This window comes from Aspergillus multicolor (assembly GCF_047715735.1).
Source record: "Aspergillus multicolor strain CBS 133.54 unplaced genomic scaffold BDW74scaffold_13, whole genome shotgun sequence".
In the NCBI taxonomy this organism is placed as follows: Eukaryota; Fungi; Ascomycota; class Eurotiomycetes; order Eurotiales; family Aspergillaceae; genus Aspergillus; species Aspergillus multicolor.
In genome coordinates, this window is record NW_027395964.1 from 569312 (window position 1) to 586805 (window position 17494).

Consider the following 17494-nt stretch of genomic DNA (forward strand, 5'->3'; position numbering starts at 1 on the left):
TTCTAAGACTGCTCCGAGTCACTATAAACCCTCCCCGGAAGTTCGAACCCTCATGGACACACGATAGGATCACAGAACAATCCATCCTCGGATGTGCAAATTTAACCGAGCAAATTCCTCACCTGGTGAGCCCCCTGTCCGAAGGTTCCTGCCAGCCCAGTGTGTCTAGCTGAGCAAGCCTTGCTGCGTCTCCTAGTTTTGGGGTAGCACGCATCATTGTGGACTTCAAGTACTTCGTAGGATGAAAACGAGACCTAATCACCGCTGGAACACTGTGCATTGCTGGGAGGCGTAGATCGAGACGTTGACAGGCGTGGAGATGAGTAGGAGGCAGGGAGACTCCCTGTAAACAGACAAACGGAGATCTGTACGTGTCACGGTGAGGAGACACCCACTGACACCACACCGACATTCTCTCGATGATGTGATGATGTACTACAGGCACAAAGTACTTCTATTTTAAAAACCCGCGTTGATCCCTATCTCTCCTCCCTGTTAACGTTGCCGGGGTGCTCCAGCGGACCAGCGGAAACGATAGGCCCAGTGTCCAGTGTCTCAGGCTCCCAGCAGTGGCCGACGATTCCCATGCTCCGTAAACTATCAACGGAGAATCCGAGTCCGACATGCAACTCCATCGCCTCGTCCCGGTCCCGGCCTACCGTGCTGTGGGTATCGCGTATCCCCTGTTCCCAGTTGTCAAAATACTGATCGTCGTTGTCAGAATCAGGGGGTTGCTGGCTGCTCGTGTGCTCCTCCAAACGCCCCCGTGACTGCGAGACTAGATACTATCACCGCAGAGTTTTCTCTGGGTGCGGCTGAGATGTTAATATTACTCTCGTATTCTACTCCATACCACCGCAGTCTTGGGAGCTAGCTAAATGCTCCTGGGCGCCGATCTTATCGTTCTTGATCGAGGGTAATCTCGCTTGGGGGACTCCACTTGGTCTAGAGAACCTACTAGGCATATAGCCAACCAGACTACCAGGACTTGAAGAAATAACACACAAAAGTGAGCAGAAAGAATGTATCATATGACATTATGAAATATTAAAGATAGTAATCGAATAGTAGTTAGTACTATGCCCAAAAATCCTCCCAAAGCCAGACCCAGACCCCAGACCTAACCCCAAACCCAAACCTAAGCAAAGAACACCCGCGCTACGCATCGTAGGTAACGTTAACCTGCCGACTGACCATGATGTCGTTATTTCCTCGGTTTGTTCCGCCGTGGATGATCATCTTCTGGCTGTCGTCGTCGCTGATTTGGCTGTCTTGCCTGCTTCGTCCTTGGTTGCCGTGGACTTCGGTGACAGTAGACAGGTACGCATTGCCGGGGTCGCCCTTGCCTCCTCCATGTTGGGAGAGCTCGTAGTTGGAGGGGAACCGTGATCGGCTGCGGCTGCTGGTGTAGCCTGTTCTGCGGAGAGTGCGTTCGAAGAAATTGTGGAAGAGAGGGCGGAGGGTGGCGACGTTGCCGACGATCATGCCAATGGCGTTTTCGGCGAAACCCCAGATCACGATGTTGGCGATGGCGAAGAGGTAGTCGTCTTGGTTGGTCAGGTTGACGGTATACTTGAGACGGACACAAGCTGAGAGAGAGGCGCTAATAGGGGGTGAAAAGTCAGTATTGCGCTGAAGAGGCCAGATGTTCATGGTGCCGGAGAGGAAGTGAAGTACGCACAAGATACCGAGACCCATCAATCCAATGACGGCCATCTTACTGTGTTTGTCGAGCTGGACGTTCCATAGTAGAGGGATTGGCCTGGCCAAAGTTAGTCTGGTAGTCTTTTCAGTCTGAAGATTGCGGCTGGCACGAACATGATGGCAGTAACCCAGTCCGTGACGATGTTTACAGCCGTGCAGGCATAGTAGGCATCGGCCAAAACATAAGCAGGCTTGCAGCTTCCTCCGACACTCGAGTCCCAGGCGGCCCTGCAATATTCATTAGTTTCGTTTGTCCTTCTTGCGAAACATATCTTCGATGAGTGCAACGTACTCGACTGGGATACAGTTGGTAAGGATGAATATCAATGCGACAATATTCATGATAGTGAAGAGAGCGATGACCGCATACTGTGTATAGACGTATTTCTTCCGCCCCTCGGATACCCGGATCAACATCCAACTGATGCTGAGCTTGATGGGAATGATGGCGGCACAATAGCCGACTTCGAAGATGAGGAAGAACTTCTGACCGCCGGCTTGGTACTTCTGATTCTCGGGCAGCGCTAGTCGCGCTTGATGAATGCCAATGCCGTTGAAGGCACCTCCAATACAACCTGCTACAAGCACACAGAAGGGTGCCTTTTTCGTTGTCAGTGCATCCAGACCCACCGACAAAATAGAAGTGACACTTTTGGACATACCAGTGCGGCCGTCATGATCCAATCTTCTGTGGACCATGATCTTCTGGTGATCCGACAATATGCGCGAAAGCCGTAAGTCACAAAGGCAAGGATGGTCAGCATGATGACGCTACCAGCCACATTGGGCGAGTTATCGCCGGTAATGGCCATGGTTGAGCTGACCAGAGGTCGATCAAGGGTGCTCGATGTTGAACTTCGAAGCTTGGGACTAAAAGCTGGGGGACAACAGTGGGAACGGTTCGGTTTAAAGACCTGCTGCCAGGCCCTGACTCCTTAACTGGAACGATCGTGCCGTCTTCTAGCCTTGAAGGTGGTGCCGTGCAGTCGGAAATGAGCGCTAGTCCCACTGCAAGTATACCATGTGGACCTTATTTGCCCGCGGCAGCCTGCAGCGTCGCTGGGACGCAACCAGACCAGGGCTAGTCGGCGTAGTGCCTGAAACAAGACCTGATCCCAGCGCCACTCGCTAAGCTGGCCTGTCATCTGTAAGTTAACTCGAGCAAACCTTTGCTAGTGGTTGATCTAGCAGGATTCTAGCTGATCTGCTAATGGTCAGCTCCTAACAAAAGAAGGAATGATAAGCTTGCGATCAACATGAGAGCGGCGTCTTTTTTGTTGTCGATTGTTCGAGGTCCGCAGCATTTAGGCAAAAATGATAATTCCCTGTTGTCTTCGTACTTTTGTCCAGGCGTAACTGACGGGACGAATCTCGGAACGACGTTGATTCCATGGGCCACTCGTCCATGTTTACGACAGGCAGTCAACGTAACCAGTGGGAATAATGCGGAGAACAACTGCAAGAAAAGCCTCTGCGCACTGATTCAGTGATTAATCTAAATGCCACGCTTGGTCCCTGAACAGTGGGGTGCCTCCTCGAAGGCCCGGACTCTTGGAGGCTGGAGAGACTTGGGCCGCAGCGGCCGCAGCGCCGCTTGACGAGAATTGGACAGAACAGCCGATGGGATGGTCTTATTCGTGCGCGAACATTTCCCTGCGCGGCTCAGGGTCCTCCGCCGAATCTTGCGGGGTGAATGTGGCTTACAATTCCTGTCGCTTCATATGCGCCCGCGGGACTTTGTCAAGTCAGAGCCTAAAATGCTCGCTGAGGCGGCAGGATTGAAAAGCCTTCGATGCGCCCACCTGAGTGGCTGTCGCGACCCGATCAACTGGAACCTTTCGACTAGGGGCACGTGGTACGTGCAGTAGCTTGTCGTTGCTTTTTTTCTTCTCGGCGCTCGCATCTCATGCAGAATATGCAGATAGGGGCAGCTAGAACTTTCGAACCCAAGGACTTGGCGAACCATCGCTCGGCTGATCCTGATAAGTTGATAACGCTACAGCTGGAGGTCGCGTACTGCCTGTTCGGGGTCGTCCCGCCAACTGCGGCCTCCAAACCACGGTACGATCCTTATCTGAAACGGCGCCTTAGCCCAACACTTGACTGATAGGATCATGTCCGCTGAATAGCGGAGTATCGACATCTTTCGGAAAATGCCAAGCAGGCGCGGGGGAAGTTTACGAGCGGACAACCGGAGATTTGTGCGGCGGACGTCGCGTGGATTGCCAGATCCGGATGTCTCTGGGCATGGCCGGGGCCATCTCCGAGCCACAACGAATGTGGTGAAAGTTTGGCCATGACAGCAAGGAATTAGATTTCGCCAACGACAGACATAGCAAGAGCAAGCGATCAAGTTTACCCTATTTCTGACAGCATCCACTTTAGCTGCACAGGCATTCCTGTGACCTCAGAGTTCTTCGAAGTCTACCAGAAAGTCTGGGGTCAGTGCAACCGTGGGCCTTCACAGAGTGCAGGATAAGTAACCGAGCGCGTCTCAATGAGTCAGCCTCGATCGGCGCCACCTGCAAGCCCTAGAGCCCAGTAAAATCTTTCTTGCGGCGACGCCCATATTCGCCGCGATAACGCGCAGCGCATTGGCGCGTCCATTCGGACATTTCCGGCCCTTCGCTACTCGCGCGCCTCATGAACCTTGAGATCAGGGTATTCATCGGGTATCGTTTAGCCTGCCGCCCATGGAGTTTCTGCAAGCAGTCCCAAAGCCCCATATTGGGGGGGGGGGGGGGGGGGGGGTGGGGGGGGGGGGGGGGGGTGGGGGGGGGGGGGGGGGGGGGGGGGGGGGGGGGGGGGGGGGGGGGGGGGGGGGGGGGGGGTGCTTGCCCACAAACAGCTGCAGGTGCTATGGCTGTCTGCCAAGGAATGAAAAATTGATCATGCGCCGTTTACGTTACTTCCATAGATTAATGAGCTTCTTTCGAAATGCGACCCGACGGGCGTTGTCCACAACCGTAAAGCGGTCTTCTATTGTCTCGAACAGCAAGCCCCTTCATGGTATGGGTCGCCACATATATGCAGGGTTTCTTTGGCGCACAGCGAGCTGCACCAGGCAATTTTGTGCGTACTAGATGCATACAAATATTGGTTTAACGGGGTGAATAGCATTGACAGGGACCGTTTGGAGATGTCATCGAGATGACGAGTCTCGTCGGGTTGAGAAGCATCAAATATCAGAAAATCACCCCTCATGGCCCCTGCTCACACCGCACGCATCTCGTGCGTTTCTCTCGGCGCGGCTGCATGTATGGTAGGAGGTTTCATGTGCTACCAGGCTATTGCTGGATCCACGGAGTAGAATGTTCGAAGAGTCGACGTGCAAGCTGCTCAATTCGCCCGCTATCCTTCTCACTTGACATATGAGTGATGTTGATATCAACGACGCATCGAGGCTCCTTCGCCTGTTCATTCTGCACTGATATTCGGCGTGTTTTGGAACATAAGACCGTGGTCGAGGCCCTTGGTTTGGAGGCTAGCGAACATACCTTTGCGGGTTAATGCGGCGAGTGTAGCCCAATTTATCAAGCACGCCCTCAAAAGGCATGGGCGACTTCGTCTTAGTATCACGGTAATTAGTATCACGGTAATCAGACCCTGAGCGTATTCTGTCCACTCGCTGTCTGCGCTGACAGACCAAATTTCAAAATACTTTCATCCTCCTGCGCGTCTCGGACCCTTCATTTGGCTCTGAACAGTGGTGTCACTAACCGAGTGCGTGTAGTGCATCGCATTTTATGATATAGCGTAAAGAAATTCAATGGCCAATGATATATTCTGTTATGGTTGAGATAGTCGGTTCATGGTGGCCGTCCTGAAGGCGGCCTTGGGGCAAGACCAAATGGACGAAGCATCCAATGCCATTGGGGTGTCCATATGCTCCCTCTTTCTACCGGTCTGTATTACGACTGAGCCCGCCTAGGCCAAGCATAGAAGGTCCATATCTTGGAGATGGAATGACGAAGCAAATTATGGCTCGCAGCTCAAAGAAGTGTCAAGAACAGGGTAGGGGCGACGGGGTCGTTATCAATAGTATCAGCCAGCTCAGTGCTTTCAAAGTGCCATTTCTGTTGAGCACTAGTCGATAAGTACCTATTATTGTGCTCTAGTCACGCAAACATTTAACTGCCTTATGTCAGGTGGGCGCAGGTGGTCGTCACCAAAGTCTGTAGTATCAACATCTGGTGTGCAATCAGGACCGGAACGCAATTATTAAGCTAAATAGCTGTTCGGAGGGCAAGTCAAGCACATTTAGACCATCGGTATACATATGATTGGTGTATGGTAAGGACATGTAGCGGCTTGGTGGGAAGCCGGGAATGATCATGGGTTGATGCCTCCAGCTTCATGAAGACAGCATCATTGATCGACTGCAGCCTCGCGGACGGTCACTCTAGTGGGGGCGGTTATCCCGTCCTGTCTGATAGTTCTTTTTGTGGCTTGGTGATCCTTTTAGCCGGTATATCCCAGCTGTCGTGCCTGCTCTTAGGACCTGGACGGCAACCATTGTAGCCTTCCGTACCCGTCTGTGGTTGACGTCGCCAATAGAGCGCTGGGTAAGACTACCAATGGCGCTACCTGGTCAGACTCGATCCACCGAGTGGTTCTCCTAAATAACTTCCGGCATATATCATCGCAGCGACAGCTCCACAGCGTTGTGAAGGAGCCGACTTTTTGAAATGAAGAGTTCTGTCGGCGAGGATGAGCGGGCAATGGAGGCATGGCCATGGCTTAGTCGATTGGTCTATGCTTCAGCGGTAGCAGGGTCGACGAACAACCACGATTTTTGCGTCTCATTCGACCAATATCTTCCGCGCAGCCCTAATTGCGCCAAGAGACTGTATGCTTTGAAATCATGATGCGCAACTTCAGAGTGGTTATCATACGGTCCGGCTATGTATCTCGCTAGCAGGATAGCTCCAGCTGGTCCCAACATATTGCCGGGAGCTGGCTCACCAACGGCGCCAAGCATTGGAAAATTTCGCAGAAAGAAATCCACGAATGTCCACAAGCAGCGTGAGAACGTCCACAGAATGGCATATCACGGGTCCTGGTATGCTTTGTGTGAGCGGCAGGTGGGTGAGTTTTTGGAGCATCGTGAGACTGCGCCCGCCATTCGCGATCACCTTGACGTGCACTACTAATGTTCAGGTAAAGTCGACAATAAGGCCTTATTATTCGCACCTTGACAAGGTTTTGCTTTTGACGCATAGTATCGCTTGAGGCTCAATCGGCGGAAAGGGACAAGGTGAAAACTCAAAAGACTATCCGCATGGTATGTGTGGTGGCAACTCTCTTGGAATATTCAAAGCCGCAAAGAACTCAGGAGAAGAGCCAAACAAGCACACGATAGGTTCGCCAAGGCGTTAATGGGGAGAGATTGAACATCGATTCGCGTTCCGGCCGGCCCTGCTTGAAGCAACACTCTCCGTGCGCAAACAAGACTACCTCCGGGCTTAAACTTCCCAAGGAGGAACATTCCAGCCTGGAAAGGTAGAATCTGTTGCGTGTGCATCGAGCGGGGACTTGTTCAAGGTACCCTACAGACTCCGGAGGAAGCTTGACCAATTGGCATCATCAGTGGTATATCAACCCATGCTCGTGCTGTATTCCACGTTGAAATCCTGACACTTCGGATATGATTCAGCGGTGAGTTGTGTCGTAACCCGTGAAAGCGGCTCCAATTTAGCTCCGTTTCAATCAGTTCGACGACAGACTTGGTAATGCTGGAGGTCGCGTGAAGAAATAAACCCATCTTGAGTACGAAGTACGGACGCCTCTTCGACTGCCAAGTCTCTGGTTGGAAGCATGGCTTGAGGCCCGAGGGCAGGAATAACTCAATTTTGGGGCTGAAAGAGAAGGTAGAATAGCAACAGCACTCGCATTTGTCTGTGCGTAAAGAGAATGGCTTATCCGTTGGCAGTTTTGAACGGTTTTAAACATACCCCGACACTCCCTAGAGTTGGCAGATAGCGATGACCAGAAAGTGCTGACGGTGAAGTGTGGATACTATCTGCTTGTTTTTCAACTTTGCAGTTTCCAGAGCTGAGTCTCGTGTCTGCCGGTTCTTGTCTTTCGCCTCTCGACTTCGTGGCTTGAAAACCGAATTTTTGATCCAGCGGGGTCTAGGCTAACGGGCTCATCTTTGCGCAAGGAGGCGGCGATAGCAACAGGAGCCAAAGCCTTTGCTTGAGTCCTGGCGTCGGTCTTGGTGCTGCGACATCAGTGCTGGAAAATCAGACTGCAGGTGTCGGAAAATTTCGATCGGCAAAGCCGTTTGACGATGACAGCAAACGTGTTCCTGCAGGCACGAGCCTCAATGAGGTTGAAGAAGGGCGAGCTGGAATTTGGGTTTCTCTTGGCCTGAGGTCCTGAAGGAGGAGCCCGGGCACGTGTCGGACGAGTCAGCCGCGACCTGGACCTCCAGTTCGTCCACCTGCATGCAACTCTCCCGTTTCAGGATCTCGAACTCCAGGGGTAGATAGTCAGATACAGAGTCTCGATGTCAAACAACATGGATTGTTCAGTGGTTCATGCATCCCTGGTTCAAACTTCATTCCCTTCCTCCGTTTCAGATGATGCTGATCCTCCACGAGTCTCGTGAGCTGGAGTTTGAGACGAAGGTGCGACTGGCACGCTCCTAAGCTAACAACACGAGTCAGGATTAAGTTTCCGACTATGCTGCTCTGAGCGCTGGCTAACAATTGACAAGAGGAAGGTCCCAAATTTAGTCTGTGGCTCCGTGATTTATCATTGACTGACTCTTCAGTTCTGGCATCTGCAGCTACACAATGTTTTGGTTCCACTCTGGACGTGGTCATTCAAGGCACCGACCCTGCTTTTAATCTATCTGTCCCTGCTTGGCTTACGACCGCCATGACAAATTGGAAGAGAGGATGCCCGCTGCTCAAATCTCAGAGGTCAAAGGAATCTCGCCTAATACCCAGCCGCCAATAGATTGCAAGGATTCCGATCCCACGAGAGCGGATCGATCACCTCATGCCGGGCAATCTCAGCTATCGATGCACGAGGATCGGCGTGGTTGGGCAAAGCAGCCGGGGCTCGGTAGCGCTGCCCGGTCTAGCCTCGAATCTTGAGATTTTGGAGAACTTTCTGGCTCCGGAGCTAGGGTCTAGCGCCCTCTGTCGTTCCTATCAGCGATCTGATCGGATCGGAAGACCCAGTTAGTCTACGCCCCGCCGCCACGATAGCACGATCTCTCGACGAGGCCGCGGGATCAGAACAGCGAGACATAATATCGTGGGCAAAAACGCGGGATGTCGCTTGTTCTTGCTTCTAGCCCGCGATCCCTAGACTGAAGCCACGCTTCGTCAGTGCCATAATCAGAAGGGGTAGGCTCCAGAAAATGATATGCATATTCCAAATATGGCTCCACGCCCGTGTGAGACGCATATGGAGTCCGAATTGCTTCAGCTTTGCCAGAGTTTCTGGTGCTAAACTCCTGTCAGCCCTTCAAACCATTTGTTCCCTGGATGAATGTGGACCCGATCTAATTAGGGTAGACAGATGCTGTGGAGTTTCTATCTAAGCCCACTATAACAAGCTGAGCTCGCCACTTTTTACAAGTAAAGCTGCTGCTGCTTATTCTTCATTCTTTTCCCTTCGTTTTTGCGAGTGGCCAAATGCCCAGCTGAACTTACGTGTTGATCACTATGTACACATATCCTCTCTTTCTCTGAAAATCTGCTCGTCATCTACGTTGTCAGCCCTACTCCTCTATTGAGTCATGTCGAACATGGACAGCTTTCCCAATGGGGAGGCAATGGCCGTGTCGTATCTACCAGGCTTTATCTTTCTTTCATATGTTATCAGCGTAATGGGATGTATAACCACGCTAGAGCTTCTTCATCGACGAACATCTACAGCGGGCTTTTACAACTGGTACGCAGCTCCAGCAATCCTGACTTCTTGGGAGGACAACCCTGACTAAATGTGTGTTAGGTACCTACTACTCACGTCTGCTATATCGATGGGAGGTATAGGAATTTGGTGCATGCACTTCATCGGGAACCGCGCTATTGTCCTCGGCAACGGCGACAACCACATTCAGGTTCTATATAGCATGTCATTCACCGGCGTCTCTTTCGTTCTTCCCGTGTTTGTCCTTCTTGCGGCCTTCTACGCCGCTGGCACTAGCGAGAAGGCGGGATATACCAGAATCCTCATAGGAGGGGTATTGACAGGAGGGTCGGTATGCGGCATGCATTATGTTGGTCAGCTGGGCATCACCAACTACAAATGCAAATACGCTGCTGGGAATGTTGCCGGCTCCGCTATAATTGCGGTGTTCGCCAGCGTCGCAGCGCTCGGTATATTCTTTCGATGGAGAGCTTCATGGACAAACCGCTGGTGGCGGCGCATGGTCTGCGGCTGTCTGCTCGCTTTGGCCGTGTCTGGCATGCACTGGACTGCTGCAGTTGGGACAACTTACAAAGAACATGATCCATCTGCAGGTCGAGGTGGCCAGTTATCCCGGACTCAAACAGTCATCATATGTTCTGTGCTGGTTAGTCTTTGTTTTACCAACAGACGGACGCGCTTTCAATGCTAACTCAATCTAGTCCTGTGTCGCTTGTGGAATCTTGTCAGCGTGCGCTATAACCGCCAGCGGCGACCATAGACGGCTGAGAACGCAGGCACAACAGTTGGTTCTGGCCTCTGTTTTCTTCGACCCCGAAGGTCGGATTATGGTCACACCACATGCTCTTCTTCCTACTCGGAAAATCGTCGACCGCTATCTTGGCAAGGTATGTGCCATGACCTATCTCACTGTTTTCTGTCACAAGCTTATACTTCCATTCAACATACAGACCTTTAGCGACGATGATCTCACCCGAACGCACCCTGCGTTCTTATGGGCTTTTCGAGCAAGCAGAAACTGGAACCTCATAAAAGAGGTTGTTCCTTATATGCGAGATAGGATCGAGGTAGACGATGCCGCGCACCAGCGGTATATGGCTAAGGGCATAGACCAAGAAGCCGAGGTCAATGCCGGGTTTGACGAGATGTTCAAGCGCCACTTTTGTGTCGCGGCTAACGATCTAGCCGACCAAGTTCGCCAACCGTTGGATGACCTGGGCATGCTGTACGACGATGTTTTGACCACCTCTATTCCCTCGTCAAAATTCTCCCGCGCTATGGGATACTCAAGGTTGCGTGCCGGGAAAGGCCAGCTGATGTTCACAGTCCGCCAGTTGAGAAAACAAGAAGCCTCGCGGCTTTCAGCGTCAGGTTTCAGATTTGCTACAATCGAGAACGTTTCTACTCTGCTTTCCGATCGCATGAATGTCGCATCCGGTGCCCTGGAAGTTCACCTCAAGGATATGCGTGACTTCGCTGCATCTGGTCGGAACTATAAAGCTGGCGTTCACGTTGTTTCGTTCATCACTCGGCCCACAGTATATGACCGGTTCGAGGTTTTGACTGCCAAAGGAATGGGCAATCCATTACCATCTATGACTTTGAAGACGAAGCGACTGCTAGTACCACATCTGGAACTGATCTCGCATATGGATGGCTGGCCGATCTCCAAATGTATTGATTGGCTGAGCTCTGAAAAGGCCAAAAGTCACAAGGGCGCTCACGAGTTCCGAGAGGATTTGAGCCGTGCAATGACAGACCTCGCCATCTCCCTCCCACCAGACCTCAACTCTGCATCCCGCTTCTCACCACGACCTTTTATCGCTCCATGCCGCAGCACAAGAATCTCCGACGACAAGACATGTATGCTCCTCGCCTTCTGCACAGTCGGATCGCTCAGTACCCGCGTCACAAACCCAAACTACACCTTCACACCTCTCCGCCTCTTCCGCATCCAGCAACAGGTTAACAGCGGCGCTACCGACGTCGACGGCCTCGCGCGCGAGCTTAGCAAAGGCCTTCTTTATTCCACCATCCGTTCCAACTCCGCCACCGAGTCCGAAATGGCTCCTTCAATCCGCCACATCCTCAACGTCAATCTTTGGTCGTCGCGCAAACGGCCAAGTGATCGCAGCACGCGTACTCTATCATCACAGGAGTCTCTCACAGATAGCACGCCACTAGGTGACATAATTGTCCAGAAAGAAGTTAAGGTCGACATAGCGAGGATAGCGGATCCTGCCACTGAGGCGGCATTGGGACGACAGACATCTGTCACCGTCGTCGAAGCCGGTGACTCAGCTGCACAGACTTATGTCGATGAGCTATACAACCTCTGCTATGCCCCTGGAATGCGCGTACGCCCTAGCTCAGGTCTTTGAGCGTGCGCAAATGACATTCATCACTATGATACCCACTTCCTGCACATTTTCTCTCACACTTCTCTCCGCGGCAAGTGCATCTCGGAAGTACCACCGCGTCGATCCCTTCAACACACCCTAAGGGTGCTGCCTCAACGCTGAAGGCATACCAGTCCGCTTAACCATATATACCCACCCTCTAACTCCCTGCCCAGCGCGCCGATCTGGACAAGAACGGACCCTGCAATCTCCACGACCTCAACCCTACACACAAAGACGAACACTCAATCGGTGGACTAGACCAATTGTTTTTATGATTTTGTTGCTATGTTACCCCATACACGATATACCATATTCTCGATGTAGGCACTTTTTTTTTTTTTTTTTTTGCTTTTCTTTATAGCAAGGCGCACAATCGGTGGAATGATCGCAAGAGCGAGGAGTATCAGGTGTGATGTTTTGATATGTAAATCTAGCGCAAAAGATTCAAGAAGCAATGAGCAAAATCCATTGAAATCATCAAATTCATTATAAGAAATCATCATACCGCAACGCAGTTCAAGTACGACATCCGAAACTGCAGCCCACGAAGTATGCAATGCATCAGGTCCGTTCTCTCTGAGAGAATAATTGATATGTGCTAGTCATAGAGTGAAACAGTCCAGCCAGATTTCACAAATATGAGCAAAAGGAAGGAGAGGAGCGCGCTTCTAAATTCTAAATTGCCCGCCAGATGTTGCCGGGGCAGGCATGAATGAAGTCTTTCTTTTCCCGGTCCCAAACGCCAAATCAACTCCTAAATCATGAAAGAAGAAAAAGCAAAACCCACGCCCAATTTGCGCCGTCACCAAAAGTTTTGCCAGAGCTAGTGCAACGCGCTAAATGCCACACTCTCTATCGGCGGAAGAAGGAAGGAAAGGGAAAGGCCCCCATGGGGCTTGAAGACGAGTCCCAGCGTTCCTGGACAAAACAGGAGAAATGCAGAAATATGACTCCGTCAAAATGACCAACGCCGCCTGATGGTATGATGTGTATGTACCGATGCCCGCACAGTAGAGTGGAAATGAATAGAGCTGATTCGCTGGCAGAGTTGCACAAACGGCTCTTGATGCTGTCAGAGTTCGGGTAATTTTCAAAACAACCGCTAAGCCGCTGACACATTATGCTCGAAAAAAGAAATCACGAGAGATTGAGCCACCCAACGCGCTTGAATGCAATTGAGAGCGATGTGAGTAAAGGGCGAAATGAGACTCGAATAGGTGGTCGAGATGAGAGACAGGGAAACATCGAAGAGGCAGTGGGTGCGTTGATGCGAAATGATGAAGGTTAATGGGCATTGCGGCTCCGAGTGATGCGCTGACTCCGGCGTAACTTTTGCTCGCTTGGGTTTGGCTCGCTTTGTTGGCTTGAGGTCTCACTAGCATCTGCGGGTTGTTTGCATCTAAGCTTTAATCTTCTACCCTTCTTCGGAAGAACCAAGCTGTTATCAGGCGAATCCGATGAACTGGGCTCTGTTTGTTCTCGACCACTATCGGCTGGCGACTTTGGCAGGGCCTTATCGGGGCTTACCCGAAGACGTAAGGAGACGAGGTCATTTCGATCGTCTCGAAATGCTATCCCCACTGTCACATCGGGGAGGATCCGGCGCTTTTGCTCACGGACTCGGGAGCGCCGTGAAGCCGGTCGCGGATTATCTTCCTCATCAGTGTCATCAGCAGAGCGTTTACTCCCGGTGCTAAAGGGGGATGAGGAGCGGGAAGATGGCTGGAACCGTGACTTCATGATCGCTCGGGAAGCGGTAGCTTCTGGTGGATGAGCATTGGCATCGTCACCAATCAGATTCATAAAAGCATTATCTATGTTTCCTCGGCATTGCTCGAGTACTTCGACAATGGTTTCACGGTTATATTTGTCACCGAGGCCGTCTTGGATGGCTGAGATTTTCCACGGAGAAGCGACATTGACTACACCACTGTCAGATCGCGCAGTCGCGATTTGTGATAATTCCTCTGCTTTAGGGATGCGCGGCAAGCCCGTATGTGGACCATCGCAATGGCGCACAGAGGAATAGTGATGGAAATCCTGTGAGACATGTGTTAGAACGGGCAAGAAAACAGCGTATTGGACATGAAATTCCTTACGTGGAAGGCAATGTGCACGGCTTCCCTTAGTTCGCCTGCCATAGCATGAACATCGCGAAATTCTTGAACCCCATAATCTGTGTAGACTTTGACATCTTTTTTGAATGACTGACAGAAGGCTTGTATCTCCTCTGCTCCGCCCCAGACGCCGTTTTTCCGTGACTCGGCTACTCTGGAATTGAAACTTTGTTCTTTGTCTTTGGCGGTCGGTCCAGGGACAGGGCTGGCGGACGAAGACGAGCAGTAGGAGTTTCGAGCTGCCTCGGCAGCCGCGCGCCTAGGAGCTCTCCGCTCCCCACCGGCAGGGGCTATAAAGTTCATGAAGTACTCTGGATTGGCAAATATGTGATCTGCAAGACGCGTTCGGATGTGGTCGGCATGGTTGAAGTCTCCGTACAATTGGTCAGATAACGCGTAGTAGAGGCAATTACCTACGGAGACCAGTTAGTACACACTATAATGAGGCATGACCCGAGAGGAACGCGACTTCTTTGCCGTCAAGACATACCGTCACCCTCTGTCGGAAGCGCATAAAGCCCTAGTCGACTGAGGCTAGAAAGCTCCAAGGTCTCGGTGTCTACCTTGCCGCGTGTATTTATGGTAGCCCGACGTCGGGAGTCCTGGGAGCTTTGTTCCGGCGGCTTCTCGTGTTTGGGGTCGGTGATCGCCTGCAAGCTTCCATCGGAATGGCTCTGCTGATGAGGGGCGATTATAGGCACGATTCTGCCGCCTTTCGGGACATCTGCCATGATTGGAAAATCCCTACCCCGCGACGGTCCCTCATTGAGGAGGGTAGAGAAGAGAGGTACGTCGAGCCAGAGTGGTATGGAGAACGAGGGCTCGAAATGGGGAGCGAAGAAGGGTCGGTGGAGCGAGGGTCAAGGACTCGGAGGAGAGGAAAAAGAAAATACGGAGCTTGAAAAATAGTAACTGCCAGGATTGACTCAGAAAGGGCCAGAAGAAATCAGAAAACACGAAGCCTGTCGCAGCAAGGCAGAAAGAGTGATGCTCAAGCTTTCTGATCCTTTGGCTTGGACTCGATAAATCACAATTCAAGGCAGTGGGCTCTTCAAGTGAATGGCTGGGAACTCCTCAACAGCAGGCCCTCGCCTCCGCGTTCGTAACAGCCCTGTCACAGCACAGGTATTATTGGTAAGGTTTCCCGGGCGCCTTCTCCTTCCGGTAAGGTTTGGCTTGTATTCCCGGCGCGTCGCGCTTTCCTCTAGATTTACCCAGTTCCTGCAGCTGTCTTGTTAGTAGAGCTTACTACTGCTACTTTTTAATACTTGTTATATCTGCCAGATCTATCTAATCATGACAAGTATGAGTGCCCTTTTCCGCAGAGCAGTCATCTACAGCCAAGCGGTGAAACAAGGAAAAAAGTATGGAGATCTCCAGGTTCAAGGGCGATAAGAAACCCCGCATACCGCAAGTTGCAACAAAGAACCCGATAAGATTACGACGGGATTCCCTGGTCAGTGAGCGGACGGCTGCTTCTTTGCGGGCATATACTGCTAACTATAGGCAGCAAACGGTCTGCAGCTGTAGCGGTGACGGTGGGCATGAAAAGCCCAGGTATTCACTGCCCCACGTCACTCGATCTCCCACTGTCCAAGTGACCAACTCTCCAACTGCAGTGCTGCACTCGGCCGCTCACTCAATCGCTATCAGGGCGTTTGATAATGAAAACCAAATTATTCACCATTGATGTTGGGGTAGACTCTTGATTATGGTATTTCTTAGTAGTGGTGCCATAAGGGCTCTCCAATTCCTCCCGTATTAATATCTCCTGGCTTCCTTCTCTATTCTTTTCATTGACTCACAAGATTGTCGCGTCACGCCGCTGCCATTCACAACCAAAAGACTATAGCAATGGCGACAAACAACATCGTGGTTCTTGGGTATGATGATTCCAACAGTTCATGTTTGGGATATCGACTGAGACAATCTCTACAGGGCTGGAGTGTCTGGGCTCACCACCGCGTACCTTCTGTCCAGGGATCCCAGCAACTCCATTACCATCGCGGCCAAGCATATGCCCGGAGACTACGATATTGAGTATTGTTCTCCTTGGGCTGGTGCAAACTACCTTCCGTAAGCCATTGACTTGAGTGAAACAGCCTTTGGCTATCGCTAACTCTCCGGCTCAGAATGGGACATCCTGGCACTAAGCATGCTAAATGGGAACGAGCGACCTGGGAGCCATTAAAGGAGCTGACAGAGAAGCATCCGGAGGCTGGAATCCACTTTCAGGGTATTCCAACTTGACATTGAGCATCTTCATGATTCTAACAAGACTCTAGAATCTATCATTCACAACCGAAAGAAAGACCAAGAGACCACGACTGGAAAATGGTTCTCAGCGCTTGTCAGCGAGAATCCGTGGTACAAAGACGTTGTTCCTGATGTACGCTTGCACTGCGCATACTAAGAACAATTGGCTAATTGTCTCAGTTCAAAAACCTCCCAAAAGACCAACTAGCGGCCGGTATTGACAACGCGCAAGTCTTTACCTCGGTCTGCATCAACACTGCAGTATATCTTCCTTGGCTGGTCGGTCAATGCCGAAAGAACGGTGCAGTCTTCAAGAGAGCAGCGTTCAAGCACGTCTCTGAAGCAGCAACTGCCCACCACTCCGGCAAGCCAGCGGATGTTGTCGTCAACTGTACCGGCCTATCGTCCAAGAAGCTGGGCGGTGTGCTCGATGACAAGCTCTACCCTGCCCGCGGACAAATTATCGTGGTCCGCAACGAACCGGGTAGGATGGTTTCGATGTCAGGTACAGACGACGGCGAAGACGAAGTCCTGTACATGATGACCCGTGCAGCGGGCGGCGGAACCATTCTGGGGGGCAGCTACCAAAAGCACCAGTGGGACCCATTGCCCGATCCCAACCTAGCCGTGCGCATCATGAAGCGCGCCATTGCTATATGCCCGGAGCTAGTCAAAAAGGGCCAGGGAATTGAAGGGCTAAACATCGTTAGGCATGGCGTTGGATTGCGTCCTTTGCGTGACGATGGGCCGCGTATCGAGGCAGAGAATATTGAAGGCGTTGCGGTCGTGCACAACTATGGCCATGGCGGGTTTGGATACCAGTCTTCCTATGGCTGCGCAGCGGAGGCGGTGCAGTTGGTTAAGGAGACTTTGCAGAAGAAGGTTCAGGCGAAGTTATGATGGGTCGTTTGTAATTTCTGGTCTGCAAACATCAAAGACAAGACCCGCCTGTCTTAGTAACCGCTTTGCAAGGACTAAATGCAGGCCTAACAACAGATCGCGCTACCCCACAAAACTTAATCTGGGGAGTCTAGAATTAGTAGATCTCCCTGAAACATCAATTGACGTCGTTGATTACTGGTTGAATACTGACTAGTAGAACCCTCGGCTAATTAAGTATTTTCT

The 17494-nt window shown here is 51.5% G+C and overlaps 4 protein-coding genes across 4 annotated transcripts; 2 read left to right on the forward strand and 2 right to left on the reverse strand.

Moving 5' to 3' along the window:
* Positions 1-1061: 1061 nt before the first annotated feature.
* On the reverse strand, positions 1062-2896 carry BDW74DRAFT_24065 (uncharacterized protein). The gene is made up of 5 exons (XM_073732296.1): positions 2367-2896; positions 1997-2304; positions 1819-1932; positions 1682-1762; positions 1062-1603 (listed from the first exon to the last, which is right to left on the reverse strand). The coding sequence occupies exons 1-5, from the start codon at positions 2514-2516 to the stop codon at positions 1159-1161; spliced, it is 1098 nt and encodes a 365-aa protein (XP_073583675.1). The 5' UTR covers positions 2517-2896; the 3' UTR covers positions 1062-1158.
* A 6370-nt stretch (positions 2897-9266) lies between these two features.
* On the forward strand, positions 9267-12321 carry BDW74DRAFT_24108 (MHYT domain-containing protein). Its single transcript, XM_073732297.1, has 4 exons — positions 9267-9615; positions 9676-10240; positions 10296-10481; positions 10545-12321. Exons 1-4 carry the CDS (start codon positions 9461-9463, stop codon positions 11973-11975), a joined length of 2337 nt encoding a protein of 778 aa, XP_073583676.1. The 5' UTR covers positions 9267-9460; the 3' UTR covers positions 11976-12321.
* Positions 12322-13197: 876 nt separating this feature from the next.
* Positions 13198-15120, reverse strand: BDW74DRAFT_24123 (OTU domain-containing protein). Its single transcript, XM_073732298.1, has 3 exons — positions 14604-15120; positions 14096-14526; positions 13198-14036 (listed from the first exon to the last, which is right to left on the reverse strand). The coding sequence occupies exons 1-3, from the start codon at positions 14842-14844 to the stop codon at positions 13281-13283; spliced, it is 1428 nt and encodes a 475-aa protein (XP_073583677.1). The 5' UTR covers positions 14845-15120; the 3' UTR covers positions 13198-13280.
* A 226-nt stretch (positions 15121-15346) lies between these two features.
* BDW74DRAFT_153828 (FAD-dependent oxidoreductase) lies at positions 15347-17450 on the forward strand. The gene is made up of 6 exons (XM_073724585.1): positions 15347-15670; positions 15733-15996; positions 16052-16189; positions 16246-16349; positions 16399-16502; positions 16550-17450. The coding sequence occupies exons 2-6, from the start codon at positions 15968-15970 to the stop codon at positions 17267-17269; spliced, it is 1095 nt and encodes a 364-aa protein (XP_073583678.1). The 5' UTR covers positions 15347-15670; positions 15733-15967; the 3' UTR covers positions 17270-17450.
* Positions 17451-17494: the final 44 nt, after the last annotated feature.

Coding starts and splice junctions, on each gene's coding strand:
- BDW74DRAFT_24065 (XM_073732296.1), bottom strand. CDS start 2,516: ATGGCCATTACCGGCGATAACTCGCCCAATGTGGCTGGTAGCGTCATC. Junction 1,933..1,996: donor ACCAACTGTATCCCAGTCGA/GTACGTTGCACT, acceptor TGAATATTGCAG/GGCCGCCTGGGACTCGAGTG. Junction 1,763..1,818: donor GACTGGGTTACTGCCATCAT/GTTCGTGCCAGC, acceptor AACTTTGGCCAG/GCCAATCCCTCTACTATGGA.
- BDW74DRAFT_24108 (XM_073732297.1), top strand. CDS start 9,461: ATGTCGAACATGGACAGCTTTCCCAATGGGGAGGCAATGGCCGTGTCG. Junction 10,241..10,295: donor TCATCATATGTTCTGTGCTG/GTTAGTCTTTGT, acceptor AACTCAATCTAG/TCCTGTGTCGCTTGTGGAAT. Junction 10,482..10,544: donor TCGACCGCTATCTTGGCAAG/GTATGTGCCATG, acceptor TTCAACATACAG/ACCTTTAGCGACGATGATCT.
- BDW74DRAFT_24123 (XM_073732298.1), bottom strand. CDS start 14,844: ATGGCAGATGTCCCGAAAGGCGGCAGAATCGTGCCTATAATCGCCCCT. Junction 14,527..14,603: donor GCTTCCGACAGAGGGTGACG/GTATGTCTTGAC, acceptor TGGTCTCCGTAG/GTAATTGCCTCTACTACGCG. Junction 14,037..14,095: donor CCGTGCACATTGCCTTCCAC/GTAAGGAATTTC, acceptor CATGTCTCACAG/GATTTCCATCACTATTCCTC.
- BDW74DRAFT_153828 (XM_073724585.1), top strand. CDS start 15,968: ATGGCGACAAACAACATCGTGGTTCTTGG. Junction 15,997..16,051: donor AACAACATCGTGGTTCTTGG/GTATGATGATTC, acceptor CAATCTCTACAG/GGCTGGAGTGTCTGGGCTCA. Junction 16,503..16,549: donor ACAAAGACGTTGTTCCTGAT/GTACGCTTGCAC, acceptor TAATTGTCTCAG/TTCAAAAACCTCCCAAAAGA.